Source organism: Schistocerca cancellata, chromosome 2, assembly GCF_023864275.1.
Source record: "Schistocerca cancellata isolate TAMUIC-IGC-003103 chromosome 2, iqSchCanc2.1, whole genome shotgun sequence".
Taxonomy (NCBI): Eukaryota; Metazoa; Arthropoda; class Insecta; order Orthoptera; family Acrididae; genus Schistocerca; species Schistocerca cancellata.
The window spans coordinates 844552971-844577057 of record NC_064627.1 but is presented as its reverse complement, the minus strand read 5'-3'; the positions used below and the strand labels follow the sequence as shown (position 1 = coordinate 844577057).

General features: G+C 42.2%; 1 protein-coding gene across 1 annotated transcript in view; it reads left to right on the top strand.

The window, feature by feature from the left end:
• LOC126159206 (uncharacterized) overlaps positions 1-24087 on the top strand; it is a 78248-nt gene that overhangs the window by 35968 nt on the left and 18193 nt on the right. The window contains exons 4-6 of the mRNA XM_049916499.1: positions 1736-1863; positions 10854-11029; positions 20814-21013. Coding sequence (XP_049772456.1) covers positions 1736-1863; positions 10854-11029; positions 20814-21013 — 504 coding nt within the window. The remainder of the gene's footprint in view (positions 1-1735; positions 1864-10853; positions 11030-20813; positions 21014-24087) is intronic.

The window sequence follows — 24087 nt, the reverse complement described above, 5'->3', positions numbered from 1 at the left end:
TAAGTGTCTTTAATGAAGTGGTTTCGATTGTCATCTGCATACTGACGCCGTCGATAACTACTGATTCTTCCGCCCTTTAGGGACAGTTTGCCATACCGATGGCAAGACGGTGCCTTGCGGCCTCTCCAACTAGGTCGTTAGAAGAACGAGGGGTAGTGTTTGTGTTGGAAGTCTTCAGTCGTATTTGGAGATGATAATTTTAGTTTTATGGGGATCATTGATGAGGGGACGTAGATGAATACGACATACGTCAAGAATCTTGTAGACCGTCTTCGTCTTAAAATTGAATTCATTATCGAGAAAGGCTAGAGATGGTGTAATAGATTATTTTCGTGATGTCCCGTAAGAGTGACCAACTTTTCATCCAACGCGGCTACAGTCAGCCACGAAGGAGACAGTTTCTTGGTCTCCTTCTTAAGTCTAACATGGAATACTGAGGAATGTTACTTAATCTTGAATTTACAATGTGCACATAATAATAATAATAACAATAACGAAAAACTGTAGTATTAAATATTTCAGTCCAGTAAAATCGTGATATGTTCACGTTCCTTTAAAAACGGATTTAGTATGTACTATCAGAAAGGCGCGGCAGCAACACCGAGAGAACTGAGTCTAGAAAAGAGTTGAAATTGTTAGCGGCAAGGAGGAGTCACAGGCGACGTCTGTGCAGCTATCTGGACACGCTGTGGCGGAAACTGGAAGTGTTACCACGAGGCACCAGGCTGATATTTTTCAAACTTTGACAGTAGTTCGTCGTATAACGGCTATTAAATTAGAAAACTTTCATTTCATTCAGACCTAACATCCAGTGTCATAAACGCTCTTTGAACGTCGTCTTGAAGAATTTCTCGCCATCTTGAAACCCATGCCCTGTCAATTCACGAAGATTGCTGACTGGAGGCCGGGATGATGATATACTTCTTTCTGCAGCAGCCCAGACAAACTGTATGAATGACAAATCAAGGGACGCGCTGGTCACTCGCCGATTCGTACATTCCTCAAGGAGTTTATGATGTGAGAGGTCGTGCACTATTCTGCTGGAATACGTCAACTGGAACCACACACATGAAGCACAGGGTTTATAATTGTTGGCATGTGCAGGCGAGCGTTCAGCCTCCGTTTACCAATTTCGAAATCATTCCTGTTGTCAAATCCAATAGCTGTCGACATCACGATTCTGTCAGTTGAAGATGTAAGTATCTCAAGGGCCACTGCTTCCTGAGGCCTTTCGACAGGTCGCCTATGGACAAAGCAGTATCGTCTGGAACACCATAAGCACAAGCGATATTCAGCATAGGACACAGGAGAACGCCGCTCAGTGTCCCTGATCAAAACTGGCTCTGAGCAGTATGGGACTTAACATATGAGGTTATCAGTCCCCTAGAACTTAGAACTACTTAAACCTTAAGTCCCATACTGCTCAGAACCATTTCATCTGTAGGAGTCCCTTCCCTCCGTACTGAAAATAATGGAAGTAATGTCGCATATGGATAAGCACTCGATCAACATATACCACAGACATAAAGTTACTGACATAAGAGTTTGGTAACGTTAAGATTTCCATGCTGTAATTCTTATCATTCCTATCAGTGCGTATAAATTTAGTTTCTAAACGTAAATTCTGCTTTCTTACTCTCTGTAAGCTGATGATGATCGAAAGTGAAATCTGTGTTTCTACAGAAATAAGATCTGTTGGGGAGTACACTAGTATATCGTCCATCTTCTTGTCCAGCACTCGAAGACATCATGGCGGCACACCGGGAACTCCTCTCCAGCAACTTGCGAGACGCTGCGCAGCTGTTCTCACTCGGTGCGACGTACCTCTCACAACTGGTGGTTCCACTCGCGTTCGAACACATGGTAAGTAATGTTTCTTCTCCTCTTTTGAGCTGTGTTATGTATAGCAGGGACGAGTTGTGACTCACAGTGCCTCCCGTTAAGTGGTCAGTTTCCTGATTAATTTTCCTCACACTGTCGTTTCCTTTGCCTCTCCGACTGTATCGTGCAGTTCCTGCACGAGATCCGTCCTACCTCTACGTCTGTAATCCTTAGGGGTCATTAGACACAGAGCACTATCCCGGAACGTTAAGTACAGCGAAGAAAGTCGTCTGTATGTTTTTTCGTAGTTTACAGCAATTTCCTTAAAAGATTTGGGAAACTTCGTATCCTGCTTAATGTACGTAAACCTATTGCCTGCATCTGTACTAGAGGTAGGTCTAGATTCAATGATTTTATCTCAGCATCTGCGAATTTGTTTATTTGGAATCTGTTGCACCCACGGGAGAGTGGTGGAGGGAGGGGATAAGAGATTACATAGCCAGCGTAGTTACAGTATTCAGTAATGTGTCATACGAACAATCTTCTTCCCCGATATGGATGCCATAGAAAATATACTTATCCATCGTAACTTTAGCGAGAATTTGTAATTTAATGGAAATTCAGCTGCTAGGGCAACTCTAGGAACACTCATATTTTGTTTCGGCTGCCAAGAAATGGTTTACACTCGTGAAACATATTTGCTTACTGGTAGCAGTCCTATTGATATCAGTTCAACCCTTTACTGCTATGAAGTATTCTCGTTTGAAAAAAGCAGAGGAATCTTTAAATTGGTAGGAAAGTATTCTTAAAAGGACCTTTTTTCGTAAATGGTAGGTACCCGGATGTGTCAAGTTCCTTACTAACTTTCGCTGAGATTTCACTCATCTTAAAAAATTCTGAATGTGTTATGGCTGTTGCAGTTTCACTTCAAAAGTCCCTTGCCCGGAAGTAAAACTCGGAGACGTAAATCATACAAATGTACCAGCTTCCATTGAAATTCCGTTAAAATTGATGCATAATATTACGACAACCAAAAAATACAACACACGCTTACGGAGTTTACACACATCCTAGGCGCAATTCCCTATGTGCATAAGCCAAAATATTTCTACTATCAAATATTATCAGTTACTGAATAAACATGAATACCTGGGAGTAGCTCTGCGCCATATTAGGTACCCCACTATTTTTCTTGTAATAATACGGTTCATTGAATTTGACGGTAATCGGTTCCTTCAAGGGGATACAGCTTACAGACTAACCACGCCCGGCAAAAATGGTGAAACCATGTGCCTACTAGCCGTGAGATGCACGTAATTAACTGCCACAAAGAATTAAAAACTATCTCTGACAAGAAACCTCAGCAATAACGGACGATTTCCACTCTCGTTATTAATCTTGAAGCGATAGAACACACATTACAGTTTTTCTCATTCGCACGGATACCGTTCAGAAACCGAAGTCAGTTTATTCCAGAAAAGCCAAAGTTGATTCAGTACGGATCTGGTTATAACTATCGTAGATCCGGCTATAAGTTATTTCGGGTGGCGGTGTGGATACCAACGATTGGCAACTATTGGTATTATGTAAGTCGACATCCGGCCTCGTAAAATTACTTCTACTCAACGTTCCCAGTTTACATCTTGAACTTAACGTCTGTACATGAACTAATATACAGCTCGATATATCGGCTTCACTACTTCCCACCATAACGTCCACGTGTCCAGAGCCTGCGTCTCTGACACCACGTGTTGACGCTGCCGACCTGATCTGCAGACCTGCTACTGCAGTCACTATGTGAGCGACACAACACGTTGCCACAGCCTCCACGAAAGGCTTGTGGCAGTGATAAAGACCCTGTTCTATTACAGTCGCCAAGCAAAACATTTAACGAATATGTTAAGAATAATGGAAATGTACGCTGCACTCACACCCGCATTTCCCGCTTTTCGCGATCATTCGTCTTAATAACTGCGATTTCTGCGCTCCCTGCAGATCTGACTCACACCTTCATTGTCTCTAATATCTCCGCCTGTGATTTTTGAACACTGCCACCAGAGATTATTCCACAAACGGCGAGTAACGGATATTGGTCTTAAGACAGTTGTAGCTACACTGCACATTATTCACGCCTGACTTCTAACGTTACTATACATAGAAATAAAAATGACATGATATGATCAGTGGAGTCGGTGTAAGTTTTTATGTCGTCTGTGAAGTGTGTAAGCCCATAAAATGTCATGTCAGGGTCAAATTGCTTCGGTGGTCCTAGTGCAGTTAATTGATAAGATTGCGGGGAAAGAAATTCTCTTTTCAAAAATTTTATGGAATTATGCTGGATAATACGAGAGATTAACTCCAAGTGCTCTAGCATAAACACCAGCAGTTGAAGAGCGCTACGTGTTGTTTTGGATACATTGCAGTGCTTTACGTGATTTCCAAATAGTGCCAGTTTAATGCAGTTGCTAAAAATCTCGTGCTTTTATCAGTTTTCAGTCGTTCCGTGTCTTCTGTGATTCAAAACTTACGTTCAGTGAATATCTGTGTGTTGTTTACATTTTCGTGGTCTTACGTCTACCAACTAACTGCACAACCCACTCAAAGATAAGGTTTCACTAATTATTACTTTATTACAGCTTAAGTGTGTTGTAGAGCAAAAGTATCATCATGTGTGCCAAATGTGGCTGTTGACGCAGTTTAGTTACTATTGTACGAACAGGTCAGGACTGTGGGGACTGTGGGTTTATGTTTCACACGGGTGATTGTAGAGGGGAAACCATTAATGCGTCAGATACGGCTCTACCATGGAGTTGTCAGTAATGTAGTCGAGACCAGAAAATCGTGGAAGGGGAAAGAAAGATTTGTGCCTTCGGCCAGTATCAGAAATGACGTATTTTGAATCAGCTATATTTAAGGGGAATAGACGATTGGAGCAGGGAAAAGATGACAAGTTATACGAAACCGCAGAGAACCTCAGAAATCACATTTCAGAATCCGTTTAGCAATTAAATGGACTTGTTACCTAAAGTAGGAGAAGAGCCTCAACCGGTTTTTGAGCTACACAGAATGCAGCAGACTCGCAGAAAAAAACCTTACGCCGACATCGGTAGCAAAAAGTCAAACAGTGCTGCTAGTAGCTAGATAGCAGTCAGAGGAGGGCTGTAGGCCAAATGATACAGGAAAAACTGGATGTATAACACAAAGTCACAGTCTTCGCGGTGTCTAGTACCAAGCTCAGTTAGGTGACAGAACCTTGCAGCGATCTTGATTCGGAGGATAAAGTACTTTTAGAGGAAGCAGCACGAGACAGGCTGGCTAACGACTTATATATAGGACTAAAGATGACGTGGAGAAACAGGAGTAACAACAGCACAGACCCATGTGGGGTTTGTGGAGGTTTTACAGCGGCATGACTACCCCTGGGTTAACATGGCTGTTACCCATGCAAACATAGAACTGAGTGAATTGCTTTTGACAAACAATGTCTAGTATTTGCACTGTGCCCTTCGGTGCAGTTGGGAGATAGGGATGCAAAAGTCGTGGTCAGCACCTGAATGTGAACGAGAAGGAAAGATTAGCTTAGCATCTTCTGAAAGTTAAGAGGGCCCACAAGCACAGAAGGAAAAGGTCCCTGTGGTCACTGGAGTCAGAGGGGCACATTTTATAGGTTCGATTTACGTTCCAGACTTACATTATTGACAGAAATTGCAACAGGACAGGACCATAATATAGCTAACAATTTCCAGAAAAATAAAATTGATTTTTTTCGTCTGAACAGTGGAAAAAATATAGAAGAGCTTCTTCTTATTGTCAACAATAAGTGAAAAATTCCGGAGTGATAGAGGTTCTGTGCACCTCTGAACACCACATAACCACAGGAATGAAAAAGTTAAATGTCAGGAATTATAGCCGGCCGGCGTGGCCGAGCGGTTCTAGGCGCTACAGTCTGGAACTGCGCGACCGCTACGGTCGCAGGTTCGAATCCTGGGTTTAGGTAGTTCTAAGTTGTAGGGGAATGATGACCTCAGAAGTTAAGTCTCTTAGTGCTCAGAGCCAAGCCAGAAATTATATTCTAGCACCATTTCCTTGCAGTTAACTCGGAAAAAGAAGGAACTGCAGCATATTTAAAAGTAGGACACAAATCAAAAATACTGAAACGAATAGTTTTCGTGCAGATCAGAGTCTAGAAGCACATGCTTGTGGGTTGTTAGCACAGAATACTTCTCTGGTAACTGCAACAATCAACAACAGTCTAGGAAATTTTCACCTATTTATGCGAAATCTAGATACATTATTGAGTTACCTGTCAGACTGAAAGAAACAGTTAGTAGTGTTGGAGATTGCAATATAGATTTCGTAAAAGACATGGACAGAAGAAGTGAACTGGAATCATTATTTGGATGTTACGCCTATTTTTGGTAGCCAGTTCCAACCTCGTCTGCAGCAAGATCTTAGGACACAGGTTGATAACATTTTTATAGATATTTCTCAGGCTACAACAATTAACGTGTACCCAACTATTAATGCAGTAGCCGATCATGACACACAGTTAATGGAAATTAATAATGTAGGACCTTACAGTCCTGAGGCAGGTTCTTACAAAACAGTGACTGAATACACCGTTTTAAGAGTAAGTTAAAAGAGGAAGTATGGGATGAGGTATATACAGAAACTGATGCTAATGCAAATTCTTTTATTCCGTAGAAAACTTGTGTCGATATTTAAAAGTTTCTTTGCTACAGAATTATCCAAAAATCAATTAAAGACAAAAATAACCTATGGATAACTAAGGGATTTAAAATCTCATGGAAAAGGGTAGGCCAGAATAAGTAAAGACGTAGCACTACTTGGATACTACAAACAATACTGTAAAAGTTCAAGGGCACGATTAAAATGTCAAGATGCATGAACATTCTGACAGAAATAAATACTGCAGATAATAAATTCAGAATTGTATGGGGTAATGTGAGATGAGAGACATGACAACCAGTCAGTGTACAAGATGCCGTTAACAGTTAAACTAAATTACACGTTTTGGCTAATAATTCACAAGTTGCGAGTGCTCAGATAATCACCTTTTAAACGTAGCAGCAAATATGGTATCACATGGTTTGGTGGAAGCAGCAAAAATATATTAAAAACGTTAATCCAGAGAACTCTGAGCAGCTAGACGTAGCACCAACATTCTTCACTGAAATTCACAGGGTTATAAATATTCTAAAACCAGAAGTTCATTTCGTGCTGATGGAATTTCAAACAGAATTCTGACAGTCACTCAAATTTAATAACAAATATCCCCAGTGGTATATGTAATTCATCACTGGCAAAGGGAATTCTTCCAGACAGATTAAAATATCCTCCTTTATAAGGAAGACTTAAATAATTATTGTCCAGTTTCTTTACTGACACCTCTTTCGAAAATATTCAACAAATTACTGTTCTCAATAGTATAAAACAATTTACTTAATATACCACAGTTTAGATTCCAAAACGTTTTCTCAGCTAAAATGCTGTTTATACATTCACATCATTCCGGCCGTTTAGAGAACCTCAATTAAGACTGACTGCAGATTGATTCTACTGTAACTAACTTCCATCTCATTTAATGACGGAAAAGACAACATAAGAGAAATTAGGGTTCGTGCATAGGCACACAGAGAGTGTATTTTCTCTCGCCTCGTTTTCTCTTGCTCCGTTTGTGAGCGGAACAGGAAAGGAAATGCCTAGCAATGATACAAGATACCCTCCAAAAATATCAAATGGTTCTAAGCAGTATGGGACTTAACATCTGAGGTCATCAGTCCCCTAGAACTTAGAACTACTTAAACCTAACTAACCTAAGGACATCACACACATCCATGCCCGAGGCAGGATTCGAACCTGTGACCGTAGCAGTCGCGCGGCTCCGGACTGAAGTACCTAGAAGCACTCGGCCACTGCGGCCGGCTCTTCAACTGACACAGCATTAGTTTGTGGTAAAGCAAAAAATTTCTTTAGATAAACCTCAGAGGCTATATACCAACATGTTCCAATGAACGAACAGGTTATTCGTGTGCGTGGGTGTCACATCTCATATTGACGTTGATGATGGTCATCAGTTCTACATGGAACGAAACTTTAATTGTTTAATCCCAGTTGTGCAATGAACATCTCCACAAACTATGATAAGTGTCGGACTTTTCCCTTATGGTGCTACACTTTCCATTGCCATCATTATATTTGCTCACAGTAGCTTACGTTATCTTTGGTAGATGAATCTCTTCTGAGTCCTCATTCTGAAACTGAATACTGTGCAGCTCCTTCTCGCTCTCCAATAATTTTCCCAAGAGCGTTATCATGTTAGTGGTGTACGTGGACATTTTTAACAAGTTGAAATTCTGAGTGGAAGAGGAACTGAAACCGGACCAGATCGCCTCCCAGTGAAAGTCCTCTCCCCACTGAGGCACCAGCGGACGCCTCAGTGACCAGTTTGACACCTGCCGCCAGACTCCAGAAGGCGATACCTCTACCACGTGTGCTGAGCGACCAGCAGCCGAGGAAGAGTGGCTGCAACGGAAGTTTGGTCACCCGACCGCCCGGTGACAGAAACAGAGGACACGCAGTTTGCATTTGTGCTAACTTACCAAGAATACATGTTCTGCTCCACATCTACATTTACATACACACTCCGCAGGCCACCGTACGGTGCGTGGGGGAGGGTATCTGCCGGCCGGTGTGGCCGAACGGTTCTAGACGCTTCAGTCCGGAACCGTGCTGCTGCTACGGTCGCAGGTTCGAATCCTGCCTCGGGCATGGATGTGTGTGATGTCCTTCGGTTAGTTAGGTTTAAGTAGTTCTAAGTTACAGGGGACTGATAATCTCAGATGTTAAGTCCCTTAGTGCTCAGAGCCATTTGAACTATTTGTTGTCTAAAGTTTCTCAGTTGCTCCTCGTAACGTCTTGAATTCACTGGGTAAATCCTTAATACTCCCCTTGCTGATCGAACCTACCGATAACAAGTCGAACAGGACGCCTCCGAATTGCTTCGATCTTCTTCTTTAATACGACCCTGAGAGGATCTCAGACTATCGAGCAGTACTCAAGAATGGGTCTCACAAGTGTTGAATATGCGGTGAACTACAGTTACCTAAAATTCTCTCAATAAACAGAAATCGACCATTCGTCTTCCATTCGACAGTCCTTATGTGCTCGTTCCATTTTACGTCCCTTTGCGATGTTAAGCTTAAGTATTTAACCGCTGTAACTGTGTCGATCAGCACACCACAGATACTTATTCGAACAATACTGGATTGTTTATCTTACTCATCTCCATTAGCTTACATTTTTCTGCATTTAAAGGAGCCCGCTAATCATCATACATAGAAAGAAAGGTCCCTTATCATTTAGCTACAATATAGCAGGTCAGCACCTGGAAGCAGTTAATTCCATAAATTATCTGGGAGTACGCATTAGGAGTGTTTTAAAATGGAATGATCACGTAAAGTTGATCGTCGATAAAGCAGATGCCTAAGGAAATGCAATCCGAAAACAAAGGAAGTAGGTTACAGTACGCTTGTTCGCCCAATGCTTGAATACTGCTCAGCAGTGTGGGATCCGTACCAGATAGGGTTGATAGAAGAGATAGAGAAGATCCAACGGAGAGCAGCGCGCTTCGTTACAGGATCATTTAGTAATCGCGACAGCGTTACGGAGATGATAGATAAACTGCAGTGGAAGACTCTGCAGGAGAGACGCTCAGTAGCTCGGTAGGGGCTTTTGTTGAAGTTTCGAGAACATACCTTCACCGAGGAGTCAAGCAGTACATTGCTCCCTCCTACGTATATCTCGCGAAGAGATCATGAGGGTAAAATCAGAGATTAGAGCCCACACAGAGGCATACCGACAATCCTTCTTTTCGCGAACAATACCAGACTGGAATAGTAGGGAGAACCGATAGAGGTACTCAAGGTACCCTCCACCACACACCGTCAGGTGACTTGCGAAGTATGGATGTAGATGTAGATGTAGATACCAAACAGAAATTCTGTCCAAGTAATCTCGCCTCTTCCCACAGTCGCTCAGTGACGACACTTTCTCGTAGACTACAGCGTCCTTCAGCAAACCGTCGCAGACCGCTGCTCACCCTGCCAGTTACAACGTTCACGTATGCAGAGAACGAGAGTGGTCCTACAACACTTCTGTGGGCGCTCTTGACGATAACCTTTTCTGTGATAAACATTCTCCGTACATACTGGTTATCTTAGTGCATGCAACAGATCTTCTCTGATTTTGCTTCTCTGTTAGGACAATTGGGACGGGCTCATTTTTTCCCGTCTGAAACTCTTAAATCCATAAACTTTTCTTTATGCCTCCAAATCTGCAATACTCCAGACATATTCAGGAATAGATGATACACACCAGACATCCAACAACAATCCTAAATGATCACGGAAAGGAAGCTACAAGACAACAGGAAAACGCTACAAAGTTTTGAATCCAACTGACCTTTAATATGTGCAAAAGTATCTAAGGAACTTTTTCTGATATGAAGTGCTTGTTGTCCATCATTACGTATACATATTATCACGTGTCCATGTTTCTCACAACACTGGTAACGAGTAAGGTTTTGATGTAATAATCAACGATCTCTTTTTTAAAATCGTTCATATCTCTGAATAAAATCCTTGGATTCCCAACCACGACGTGATGGCTATGCATGTAGTAACCTGACGCAGCTAGAAGCCCTGGAACATTTTATTCAGTCACACTGCCGCTAGAACATGCATTCATAGATTAAAATGTCTGTGCTCTAACTACCTAAAAGTTTCTGCAGTTTTCTTTTTTGATTCTGCAGGTTGAGGATTCTGTGTGGCTGATACGACATCGCTAGACACTTACTTTGCAGTAATCTTGTTATGGTTGCACAAAACTTAATGGATAGTCATATACCAGCAATAATTCAAATGTTATATAATGACATTACCTTTAAGTTACTATGATTGCTGCTTCTGAATATAGTGCAAGTAATCTGAATTATTTTCTGTGTGTCACAGGGTAACCACACCACTCATCAGCGGCTCGATGGGTGGATTAAGGACATGGAACGTGTGAGGGACATGCTAGACAGGAAATTAAAGGATTGGGTACATGACATGCATTCCGTCTTGGAGCAGATACCGACATACAAGATAGAAGAAGACAAGAACGGGACTGAGGAGTATTTAATAAGGTATAAACCAGTGTACATTCAAACCTTTCTAGAACTTACCATAATTTCTGAACGTTTCTTGCGCTTTTCTCCCTGGGATGTAGTCTTTACAGCTATACATGCCGATAAGGTAATTAAATCAGGACGGGGTAAAGAAATGTGACTGATGGTCAACAGTGAATGAGATGGTTACAGGATTTAGTCATTAACAAATGTTTGGGATTCCGTTTAGTCTTCAGTTTTTGGGTTTGCTTCTTTGTCTGAAAATTGGCTACATATTAGGCGGCAAGAGAGCACAGGAAACCAACACAACATACTATTCTAATGAACGGTGTTACTACTTTGACTACAAAATATCGTTGCTGTGGGATGCTACCTAAGTTTACATAATTTATGGGAACAATAACAACTTGGGAACACCTGTGGTACCTGAACACGAAAACTAAGTATTTCGTCACCACAGTAAATCCGTACGAGACTAAGAACACGTGGCAAACAAAATTAGTCATGCCCTTGAGAAATTCCGCTAATACCATGTAACACCACACCTAGCCTAGATAACGGCATCAATCTGGCGAGGGAGAGACTCGGTAGGTCATGTTAATCTCAGCAGACGAAGAAAAAGACTTAGCAGCCATTAAGATTAAACAAAAAATGGTAAGATGTCGGCAGAAGGGGGAGGGATGGGCTCTCGCCATGGTATTCACACCTTGTGCTCCGATTAGTGTGTTTAAAAACTATGTATACCATAGGGACCGTAAATACTGGAAATTGGTGGGTAGAGTGGCAACTTTAATGTGTCTCCACTGGTGGACACAATGGGCCATGGAACGCTGAATTAGCCGGCCGCTGTGGTCGAGCGTTTCTAGGTGCTTCAGTCCGGAAACACGCGGCTGCTACGGTCGCAGGTTCGAATCCTGCCTCGGGCATGGATGTGTGTGGGGTCCTTAGGTTAGTTAGGTTTAAGTAGTTCTAAGTCTAGGCAGCTGATGACCTCAGATGTTAAGTCGCATAGTGCTCAGAGCCATTTGAACCATTTTTGTTAAGTCCATTAGTGCTTAGAGCCATTTGAACCATTTGAAATGCTGAATTTAGGATCGTCAGCGACTGTGGAAGTGTCCTGCACGTAGGAGGCGGAAAATTTTACTTTAGTTAAATGTCAGGTTGATGACTGTTGAGAAGGAGTGCGTAGTGTGGGGAGGAATGTGGCTGATAAGTCTATGGAAATTTCTCTCCTTTAGGGCGAGCAGCGTAATATATGTCTGATAACGATATGATTGTTAGAGTACATACACCATATAGATGCTTCTAATAAGTAATCTTTATTTACGACTGTCTGTTTCGGCTTAATCGCCATTTTCAAGTACCTGCAATTACTATTTTGGCGAGAATAGGTATGGATGCCAATATTTCATATTGAATGGTACTTATTATATGCAGCTATTTAGTGTATCTACTCTAACAGTCTATGGAAAGCTTTCCAATACTTACTTGAGTGTATGATTGGTTTTGTATTAAAGCAGTCCAGGCATCTTTTGCATTAAGAATGTTGTTGACATGTGTCTGTAATTGCCGGTGGAGAGTTAATGTGTCCCAGTCAAAGTGAAACTTCCCCTTTGAATATAAAGAAAGACTGTGCTGGTAAACTTCTACGTTATTTTATACAGAAACAGCTGAGTAAAACTGAACGTACTCAGACAGTTTTCTTTTTACTTATTCTGATCATTTCTAAATTGACAAACAATATTTTAGCGCAACGCAATCTGACTTTTAATAATCCCTACAAAAGAATAGCCCCAAACTAACAATGACCTATTCCCTTCATGAATCGCTTACCTCACCAAAATCTTCGTTACTCGAACTACTGGAATACAGCGAGCCCCAATGCTGCCAGCTAAATAAAAGATTCTAACTACTACAGGCACTAACTACTGATAGGTATATAGTTATCAAATGAAAGATTTTGATAGAGAACAAACACTGTATTTACCTTAATAGTGTTCATAAGTCATAATGTATATATAAATCTTGACCTATTTTGACAAATTTCCTTTTTCTGACGGACACACGTCCAGATCGTCCTCTCATATTAACATCCCCACATCCATCACCTCTAACTGCCCAGCGCTATGGGTTGTTCACATCCAACTGCCCAACATTACACTAGCGAATAATCCAACAGTGAGTCCAACCAGCCACAGACTGCACACAGCGCAGTCAGCGATTTTAATAATTTTAATACAGAGCGCTACGTGGCGTCACCAACATAAAAACCTAAACAGCCTACTTACAAAAGATCCGGACGAAGTAGCTGTAGCGGCATTCTGTGAATGTTTCAAGAGCTGGTGGGGTGAGGAGAAGCCAAGTGGATAGATGGGAAGGAAGTAGTGTTCGAGGCATTTTAGTGATGTTGGCGGTGACAAGGTTACTTCCGGTATGAGTAAGGATAGAGCAGGCACCCAAGATTTTGTGCTGGTGTGCTTGGATTATTTTGCGCAGGTTATTGTGGTTTGGGTTTGAAGGTATGGAGTGCAGATTAGAACTGACAGTTGAACTAAGTCGTGATCGGGTTGTGAGTAGGTTGTCAGAGGAGTCCATTTGGAAATGGGTGTCTTAAGAAAGCGGACTAGGCCTCCTGAAGGGAAGGAGGTCAACTGTCATCCCTGTTTAAGTTCAGCAGGGGAACTGCTGCGGACATACACCTCAGCGTCAATAAAAAGAGGTGGAGAAGTATTGACCAATGTGAGCAAGGAAATGATATAGGATGACTCGGACAGACATAGGTAGTGGCACAGGTGACTGTTAGGGTGATAAAATAGATGCACAGGATAAAGCATTCAGTGTAAAGATGATTTAACTGGGTTTGTAGCAGAATAAGGCTGTTTTTGATAAACCCAATTGGTACTCCACATCTGGGTTATTATTTCTCTATTCCACATCTGGAATGCGTATTGCGTATGGGTTGTTGGTTCACTGTACTTTATACGGAAATACTGTTTTGCCTGAAATCTCAACAATTTTAGAAAAGATAATATGGAGTGGCCTTCTTAAACATCTCACCGCAAATAAAATATTATCCAAGTCACATTTCGGGTTCCGATACTGAGAGGGCTATCTGCACATACTGTGTGACTGCTCGTGATGGGTCTGAGGTGCTGGCGTAAGTTCCGATGATTACGGTCGGTTCAGTATCGGCGCAGAGTCGAAGACCGGAGGTGTATGAGGAGCCGCAGAGCTGCAACGGCGGCAGCGAGGCTTTGATGTCGTCCTTCTATTCGAGCATGCAGTACTACACATATCTTCTATAGCTCTCGTGTCGCCGTTTACTGTAGGTTGTCTCAAAATCCTAGCAATCCACTTATTTACTGCAGTCAAATGACGTTGTAGTAATGGATCCAGAGCAACTAGCCAAAACTCTGGATCGCAAACTGACCCCTGGGGCAGCCTTTCTGTGCACATTGAAGACAGTTTTCTTCCATGGTAGTGGTCTCCCAGGCATATGTATATCTGACCACTTCAGCTCCTTCCGGCGAGTATTTACTGCGTCTTCTGTTGACTTGCCACTTCGTGCACTAATGCTCGTACTCTTAAATTGACTGTCGTAATCAATATTGTATCATCACTGATGGGCAAAACGGCCGCCGTGTAGATAGTGAGTTAATGTCCACTCCGTTTGTACTACGTATTTGCTGTGAAAAACGCAATCCAGTAACGTTTGCGTTCGGCTAGCGATTGCGTGTAGAGGCATCACTTTCACTGTGAGTGATTGCACACCGTGCGGATGCTACTTGGATATTACGAGACACTCTTCGCGTATTCGTCTGCGTCTAATTGTCGCTCTCCGCGCCCCGGGCCGCGTCGCGTACACACACTGCGACACCGCCACCAGCTGTCGCACCGCAGGTTACCGGGGGACATCGTCTTCGTCGGCGGAGACAGCGTATGACGTCGACGACTGCGGACACAGCAGAGACGTCGGCAACGACGGCGTCTGTGCGTATGCGTGAGTACCGGCACAGCAGGGCCCAGGTATGTCATCTGCACATTATGCAACATGGACGAGGCAAAATGTGACAGAGAGATTGCAACAAACAACTTCACGAAAACCTCCGATCACTCAGAAACAAGCAAAGTACAGTTGGATGAACTTGAGGACATGATACGCCACACTGATGAGGAATACCGCATAACCACAAAGGTCACTGTCGCAAAAGTAGTATATTCTAAAAACAAACTCACACATTGGGAAATGTCACACGAAAAACTGACTGGGCGTATAGAACAATTAGAAAAAGAGAACACCAAGCTCAGGGAAGAAAACAAACGCAAGACAGTCCTTTCGTTCGTCGTTGGCAGGCATAATTGAAACAGAAATAGAGGAGGAAATCAGGAACCTGAAATAAAATTCTAAGCTAAATAAAGAAATGATATGTGAGCCATCTAGGAAACGTGGGCCGGACGTGATACTGCATGACGTCCCAGTTAGCATGCCAGAAAGTAAATTAATAGTCTCACTGTACTGACACAACCCGGAGGAGCCGGCCGTGGTGGCCGAGCGATTCTAGGCGCTTCAGTCCGAAACCGCGCGACTGCTACAGTCGTAGGTTCGAATCCTGCCTCGGGCATGGATGTGTGTGATGTCCTTAGGTTAGTTAGGTTTAAGTAGTTCTAAGTTCTAGTGGACTGATGATCTCAGATGTTAAGTGCCATAGTGCTCAGAGCCATTTGAACCAGAACCCGAAGGAAACGACAGATAGGAAGCAATTCTTAGAATAAACAAAAGTCATGTTTAAAGAAGGCCTACGGGAGAAGCTGACATTAAGTTATGTACTGAAGGTAAATGTAAAAGTCAGAGCACAATTATTTACGCAGAAACGATTATACAATAGATATCGATCAACCATTATGAAGTACTACGTTTCAGTTACCCAATGCTATAACTGCCACGGCTATCGGCATATTGTAAAGTAATATAAAGAAAACAAACAGGCATGTTTCCACTGTGGAGAGGGTGACCATCTAAAAAAGAACTGTAAAAATGCCAAGCGAGCTCCAGTGTGCATTCCATATGCGAAAAGGAAGAAACCCAACGAGGTAAAGACAGTGCGACGTACCATATATTCTTGGAGCGGGAAATTCAAAAAATCGAATATGGATTCTGTACCATTGCGTAATCTACTGCCGAGCATCACAGGAAACCACAGAGCAAACACAAACGCAGCAAATATGACGTCGACAGTCGAAGAAGATGAAATGGTATCTAGTAAAAAAAATATCGAGCCCACTGAGAAAACGGATTATTAAGTTACCTGTCATAATTGTGAACAACGGAAAACTCTATCGAAAATGAAGCGAGATGCAGAAAGAGCTAAAATATATTGGTCGAATGTGAAGGGCAGAACGAGAAGAGGCATAGCGACCAAACCGAAAACGTGACTCACCATCCAGACAAGGGCCATAATGAGATGGACAATGAAAATGTCATCAGGAAGAATAATGGAGAAAAGGAGTGGAATTTCTGGAAATGGCTGAGAAGAAACTAAAACAAGGAACGGGCAGCATGCCTACCTCTAGACAAGGAGGGCTTCAAGAACTGCATGCAGGAGGATCTGCAGCGAATTGACGCATGGTGCAGGGAATGGCAATTGAATCTCAATGTAGACAAGTGTAATGTGCTGCGAATACACAGAAAGAAAGATCCCTTATCATTTAGCTACAATATAGCAGGTCAGCAACTGGAAGCAGTTAATTCCATAAATTATCTGGGAGTACGCATTAGGAGTGATTTAAAATGGAATGATCATATAAAGTTGATCGTCGATAAAGCAGATGCCTAAGGAAATGCAATCTGAAAACAAAGGAAGTAGGTTACAGTACGCTTGTTCACCCAATGCTTGAATACTGCTCAGCAGTGTGGGATCCGTACCAGATAGGGTTGATAGAAGAGATAGAGAAGATCCAACGGAGAGTAGCGCGCTTCGTTACAGGATCATTTAGTAATAGCGAAAGCGTTACGGAGATGATAGATGAACTCCAGTGGAAGATCCTGCAAGAGAGACGCTCATTACCTCGGTACGGGCTTTTGTTGAAGTTTCGAGAACATACCTTCACCGAAGAGACAAGCAGTACATTGCTCCCTCCTACGTATATCTCGCGAAGAGACCATGAGGATAAAATCAGAGAGACTAGAGTCCACACAGAGGCATACCGACAATCCTTCTTTCCACGAACAATACGTGACTGGAATAGAAGGGAGAACTGATAGAGGTACTCAAGGTACACTCCGCCACACACCGTCAGGTGGCTTGCGGAGTATGGATGTAGATGTAGATGTAGAACTACATACTATCAAATTCAGAAAAAAGTGCTTAAATGCAAGATGTGAGACCTTGCAACACGTTGTGGTAGTGAAGTCTGATAGCACCCAGCGCTTTGTGAAAATACGCATATCATAAAAATTACAGATGTTAACGGGAAAAGGATACAAACAGTGATGGAAGAAGTTTATGGCCCGCCCCGCGACCTGTTTCCGAAATGTGTGAAAATGCAATGAGTCTAGCTAGCTAAATAGAGCATATGCATATATTAACGAAAGCAACAAGAAATTTTCAGCTACCACTGAGTGCAATACGAACGTACCACTGCGTTGTCTTACTCGCTGTCGTGGGCTTCGGGTCCGGCGTTTGCAGTCGTAGAGCCAGAGAGCTAAGGGCAGCGCAGGCTTTACGGCGATCACGGAGGAGTTTACTCCTGTGTCTGAGAGGCGCGTGTAGAACAACACTATTTGAGGCGCTGCAGATGATATTAGGCTTGCTACCTGTCGACCTAGGAATAAGGAAGGGAGGGGCAGAGTATTGGCTCAAAAAGCGTGAGTGTGATAAGGAGGCACTGGACACAAGGGGGGTATCGAAAGAGGAAATAAAAACGTGCACTGACAGAAAATAGCATGAAATCTGGGAGAGTCCACCAGTTCCTTCCTAACACAAAAGAAAGATCAAGAATGACATACTTCCTTCCGACAGAGGGGGCTATACGGAACATTGCCCGTATCCTAACTACTTACTAAAAATACGATAGTGCACAACAGACACTTGTGAATGTAGAGCAATCGCTAACTCGGATCACATCGTCTGGGAGTGTGCCGTTAGGCAAGATGTTACAGGCGAGGAAAGGAACGCATTTGAAAATGTAACAGTCCATACCATAATACGGAATGGGCAACTGTGGCACAAGCTTATCTCGCTTGCAGTGAAGATATCAGCTTATGAACTGCAAGCCTACATGGGTGAGAGGCAACCAGCAACAGGCCATACGTCACGATAACGAGCTCCACCACGGCAGAACACCCAACAACAACAACCTTCTGGAAGCAGTGAGGATACGAGCCTCGCGGAGGACAGGGAAGGAGTTCCTGAGACCCTGATAGCCGTCTCCCAATCTCTACATCTTGGGTGTCATATCCCCTGTGATTCCTCAATTGCACCTTAGTGCGCCGGGCCTAAGTATCCAGAATGAGATATATAGCTTGTTTCTAATACCAACTACAGAAGTGTAGTGTAGTGTAGAACTGTGTTGTACAGTGTTCTAGTAGTCTAGTCTAGAATTATAAATTACAAAATTGTCTGATCTACCAATGCCGCATAGCGCAATGCCAGTAGTGTGTGTCTCCTGGATTACGTATAAATAGATGTTTGTGCACCAGGTGGCCAAAAGGGAGTATGTAGACTTTTTTAGTTGACTGGCTCTGAGCACTATGGGACTTAACTTCTGAGGTCACCAGTCGCCTAGAACTTAGAACTACTTAAACCTAACTAACCTAAGTACATCACACACATCCATGCCCGAGGCAGAATTCGAACCTGCAATCGTAGCAGTCACGCGGTTCCAGAATGTAGCGCCTAGAACCGCTCGGCCACCACGGACGGCGCCTTTTTTAGTTATTATTGTAAGTTTTTGTTTCAATGTAACTATTCGATGTAGATTCCCGCCCCCCCCTCAAACAGCGTAATGCTCAGTTATCACTAACACATTTGAAATTTTAAGATATTACGTACTTAGTCATGCCAATTCACGTGCGACATTCGGTCTTTTTTCGATATTGATAACAGACTAAAAGAAAACATCAAATAAATAAATAAAATGAATAATCATCACTGGTATGTTGTACACCTACAAGGTGTTAGTAAGTCTCGGGGATTTTTCCTACGCTTTTGGTAGAAACTAAATTCTCACCTCATTCCTTCTTTGGTTTGCGCTCCACCATTATAAAACCATCCCTCTCCCGAATTTCATCCTCAATGATTATCCACACTGATGTTAGTATCCAGCTATTTCCTCCATCTTTGGCATGCAAAAGATGAATATCATCATGGCACGAATTCTGAGTAGCCAGCTTGTCAGTGGAGTAAGTATGGCACTGTATGTCCAAGTGCAATGGGCTGCAATTGGGATAGATCATATGGATAAATGACTTGTGAGTCTTAACATCATGACATTAGATGTCTTGTAAAGGCCGGCCGCTGTGGCCGAGCGGTTATAGGCGCTTCAGTCCGGAACCTCGCTGCTGCTACGGTCGCAGGTTTGAATCTTGCCTCGGGCATGGATGTGTGTGATGTCCTTAGGTTAGTTGGATTTAAGTAGTTCTAAGTCTAGGGAACTGATGACCTCAGATGTTAAGCCCCATAGTGCTTAGAGCCATTTGATTTTTGTCTTGTAAAGGGAGAAACTGGGGACCAGGAATCGCACGGAATTCGTTATCATGGACCTTCATCCTTTAATTGACAGTGATGTCCTCAAGCAATGCTGGTATCCAGAGACCACTCTACAACAAATACGAGTTCATCCGCATTTTTCTGGCAGTATGGAAGCTTCCCGTCGTTGGCGGGCCTATGGGGTACGCAGTCGCAGATTTACTGGGAAAAAAATTTGTCTGACACCGCGTTTAGATGCTCTTTAACATGTCAAGATCGATTTTCAGACTTTTGATCTCACCGTAAGACGTATCTGATACATATGAATCGGAGAGCTGTATGGAAAGCCCATCTTATGATCACGTCTTACGGACACCCGTTTCCCTATAACAAATTTCACTGTCAAACAAAAGACCCACAGCACTGTTCACGAAGCGATGCCCAAAACAAATGTTTTCAGAACCTATTAAACAAACATTTGTGTGTAACAGTGGTGCTTCTATTCTTCGTGCTTTATGTCAGGTAACTTGTAGCGCTGCATATCGAGTTGCAAACAGGCCAAAAAGTCCAGTATTAGACGCAGGAATAACCCGTCGTGGTTGTCCTCAATCGCTGGGTTAGTTGCAAAGCACTCGATACCGGAAGCTTCAGATAAGAGCATTCTCCGCTACAGACTGAAAAATCAATTACGGTAACAATCCTGTAGGCAATTAATCTGTGGTACCCTTTCTTACGGGAGTGTTAGTCCAGGAAGACACGCAGGTGATCATCTGTGAAGTCTGAAACGTAGGAGCTGAGGTACTGGTGGAAGTAAACCTTTGAGGGATGGGCGTGATTCGTTATACAAACCTAAGCAAATTACCTTCATCTACAAAAAATGTGAACAAATCAAAATCATTCATATCATTAACATAAATATGACATGTTCACTTTCTTTCGATTCACTTAAAATTCTTATATAAAGATAACAAGTATTCTAGACCAGTAGCAATTGTGCTTCTTAATTTCTATAATTTTCATCTAAAACCATTTAAAACGATATATAAGCAGAGAACAAAGAAAATGTTCTGCAAGAATCAAATTCATTTGGTGTTATATATAAATGTATGTTGCAGGTTGCCGCTGTTGAGTCATCGCCTACTGATCTATCACGTGCCGCAACTCTCCTTCCGTGAAGATTTTGGTGCGTTATGCAAGGAGCAACAGCCACAGGCTTCACAAATGTTCGGCCTCACCGACGCACTGTACACCTTCTTCCGCACCTTCTGGTTTCAACATGTACTCGGTGCAAGTTTCCACTATGTAAACACTGTAGGTAAGTTTACTACTGAGACTCGTCCACTTCATTCTAATTCGAGGTATGAGGATAAAAAGCCTATGAATATCCAGTTTTACATCTTCTGCGACTTTCTGTGTCAGGCAAGATAATTGTTGATGTTGTTCTCGTAGTCAGTTCTTCGTTTGGTTGGCGTCTTTCCATCTGTGTCTGCTGTAAGCTGACTACTTCGTTCCGACGTACTATTGACTCCTGTGATATAAGTGGTGTAGAATAACAACGTGCACAAAATTTTTGAATGATCAGAGCTGTTAAAAAAGCTCTTTGACGTGACAAGAGTGAGACAGTTCCACCGTGTCCCCACCGCGAGGGATATGACGCTAGTGATGTTCAGGGACGGTGTTCAAACTGCCTTTTGATGAATAATCTTTTAGAAATGTTGCTGAAAACAACGCAAGTTGACATTAATTCTCAACTGCCATCTGTGTGCTCAACATAACCAGGTGATTCGCCTCAGTCAAACGGGCTGCCTGCTCTTTTGCATTATCTGTCGGTGTCTTCTACACCAAACGCTTCATCTCGCTCCACAAGATACATTCCATTAGACATCAGCAACATTTCTTGAATAAAATTGATAACACTTCAGTGTGAACATGGTCTCTGAACATCGCTCTCATCAAAATCATCTGGTGGGGATGCGGTGCGACTGCATAACATTTATCGCACAAAAATATGTTTTATTTGCTCTTAACATACTAAAATTCTGTACACGTAGTTTTTTACATCCTATATATAACTTGTTTTAAAAATCACACTTCGAGTCTGTAACACAACAGCTCCACACCTAAATTACATTTTTGTTAAAATGGGAAATGGTGTAGTGTTCTCAATGTCACATGCATTAGCTGCATGTAAGATTTCCCATATTTTCAATTTTTCTTTAATAAGTAATTTCTCGGTTTCTAATTGATTAGTCAGCTGCGGAAGATAAATTGTTAATTTTTGTCCATATAATTGTTAATAGCCTTAAATGTGACAAGATTGTATCACGTATATATATATATATATATATATATATAAATATATATATATATATATATATATATATATATATATATATATGGCGGCGCATTTACGGGGTGTCGCAGTGGTGGGATTTGAAGACCAAGCCAAGTTGTGGGATGGCTTATGGCGAACGCGACCTCAGCGCCTCTGCTGCCGCGAGCGTGTACTGCACCGCTTTGTCCAGTACCTCGCGCTAGACCCTCTCGCATAAACTCTGACTTTGTAAATCGGTTCTGCACCACTACTACTGGTGTACGTGATACAATCTTGTCACATTTAAGGCTATTAACAATTATATGGACAAAAATTAACAATTTATCTTCCGCAGCTGACTAATCAATTAGAAACCGAGAAATTACTTATTAAAGAAAAATTGAAAAAAAAAAATATATACATATATATGAAATTTCAGGAAAACATTCAAATGATTAGGTGATTAATATTGCAAGACCACAGGTCTCCCTCTACGATCTTTAACCCCGACACTCTTCCCTCCAGTACTAAACTGGTGATCCCTCGACGTCTCAAAACGTGTCCTACCAACCACGAAGCCCGCAATGGACTGGGGGAGTCCTTATGTTTCAGCGGCCGCCTACCGTATTTAACAGTAACTGCCGCCGCTGCTTCCCATTTTAGTACCGCCTTGAGATAACTACCAGGATGGTATGTGAATTATTACAACGTTTGTGTTTAACTAAACATTGGACAGTGCAGCGGCCTCTCAGAAACGTGTAAAGCAATAAAATTCCTTACTTCGCACAGTGATGCGTATCATACTGCAGAACAGAGTGCTTCTCCACCGCACTGCACGTCCCGGAACATTTGCATGTAATGAAGCATCGCGATGACTGGCTGCTCGCATGTGCAATGCCCTTGCCCGCCCCACCGCAAACAGTGGGCAGAAAGACAAAGGCGCTATGTGTGACCTGTTGCGACTGGTCGCATACGGATGTTCTGCCCTTCATCTCTGAATGCGAGGTGGCACACCTCTATCTGACTCTATAAAACCGTCTCACACATACCATAATTTTAAAAAATGGATTGGCCACCTCCTTTGTCCTATATTCGAGCAGACCATACGTGTAATTTTACATCTCTCCTGAAACCTTGTATACGTTTCCAAAGATATGTGACTTCATTTGCTCTTCGAAATTTCACGTTCATTTACGTTATGTCAGTTCTAGTATTTTTTTGTCATTCCGACCCACTGATCGTTGAAAAATTAATTTCATATGAACTGACGTTCCAAATCAAGCAAATGGCTTTCCTCTCGTTTCAAGTTTCAGTGTGGTAGCGATCAAATTACAAGTCAACTCTGTGTTTGAAATGTTTCACGTTTTCTTCCACAAGTCACCGAAAAAATCCATTGGAGTCCTTTGACTATTTAGCTTGACTGCTAGTAGTAGTCGAGCATATTCGTTTTTCGTCTGAAGCTTATACCATTCGTGTATTGGGCACGAGTGGAATGTCTTTCTCTCGGTTATAATTGCAGAGTAATTCCATATCTCAATTCACTGTTTCTTATCTGCGAGTGAACAACGTAAATTTAGTCTGCCTATCAAAATGTCAGTCCATCCATTTATAGACAGACCAAACTCACGGAAGAATGTACACTATCCACCCAGACTTTTCAGTCACTCACAAGGACTACAGCACTTGATTTACTCTACAGCAACTTTTCAGAGGACTCATAATAACTGTCTAAGTAATTTAATTATGCAATTACACTCATTAATTAAGCAATTGAAAGAAAATACTAAATTCCAAGTCAACTCTGTGTTTGCAATGTTTAACGTTTTCTTCCACAAGTCACCGAAAAAATCCATTGGAGTCCTTTGACTATTTAGCTTGATGCTACAATCTGCTTCAGGCAATTTGTCCAATGTCGTTGATCACTAATCATCATTTAGCGGATAATACAAACACGTTACAACCTGCTTTCTTTGCTGGTTGTTTCTTTTTGGTGGCTGGAAAGAACATCGGTCTGTCGACCAAAATTTTTGAGCTGTAGAGCGATGCTAGTGCTTTATTCAGAGGACTTTATCTTG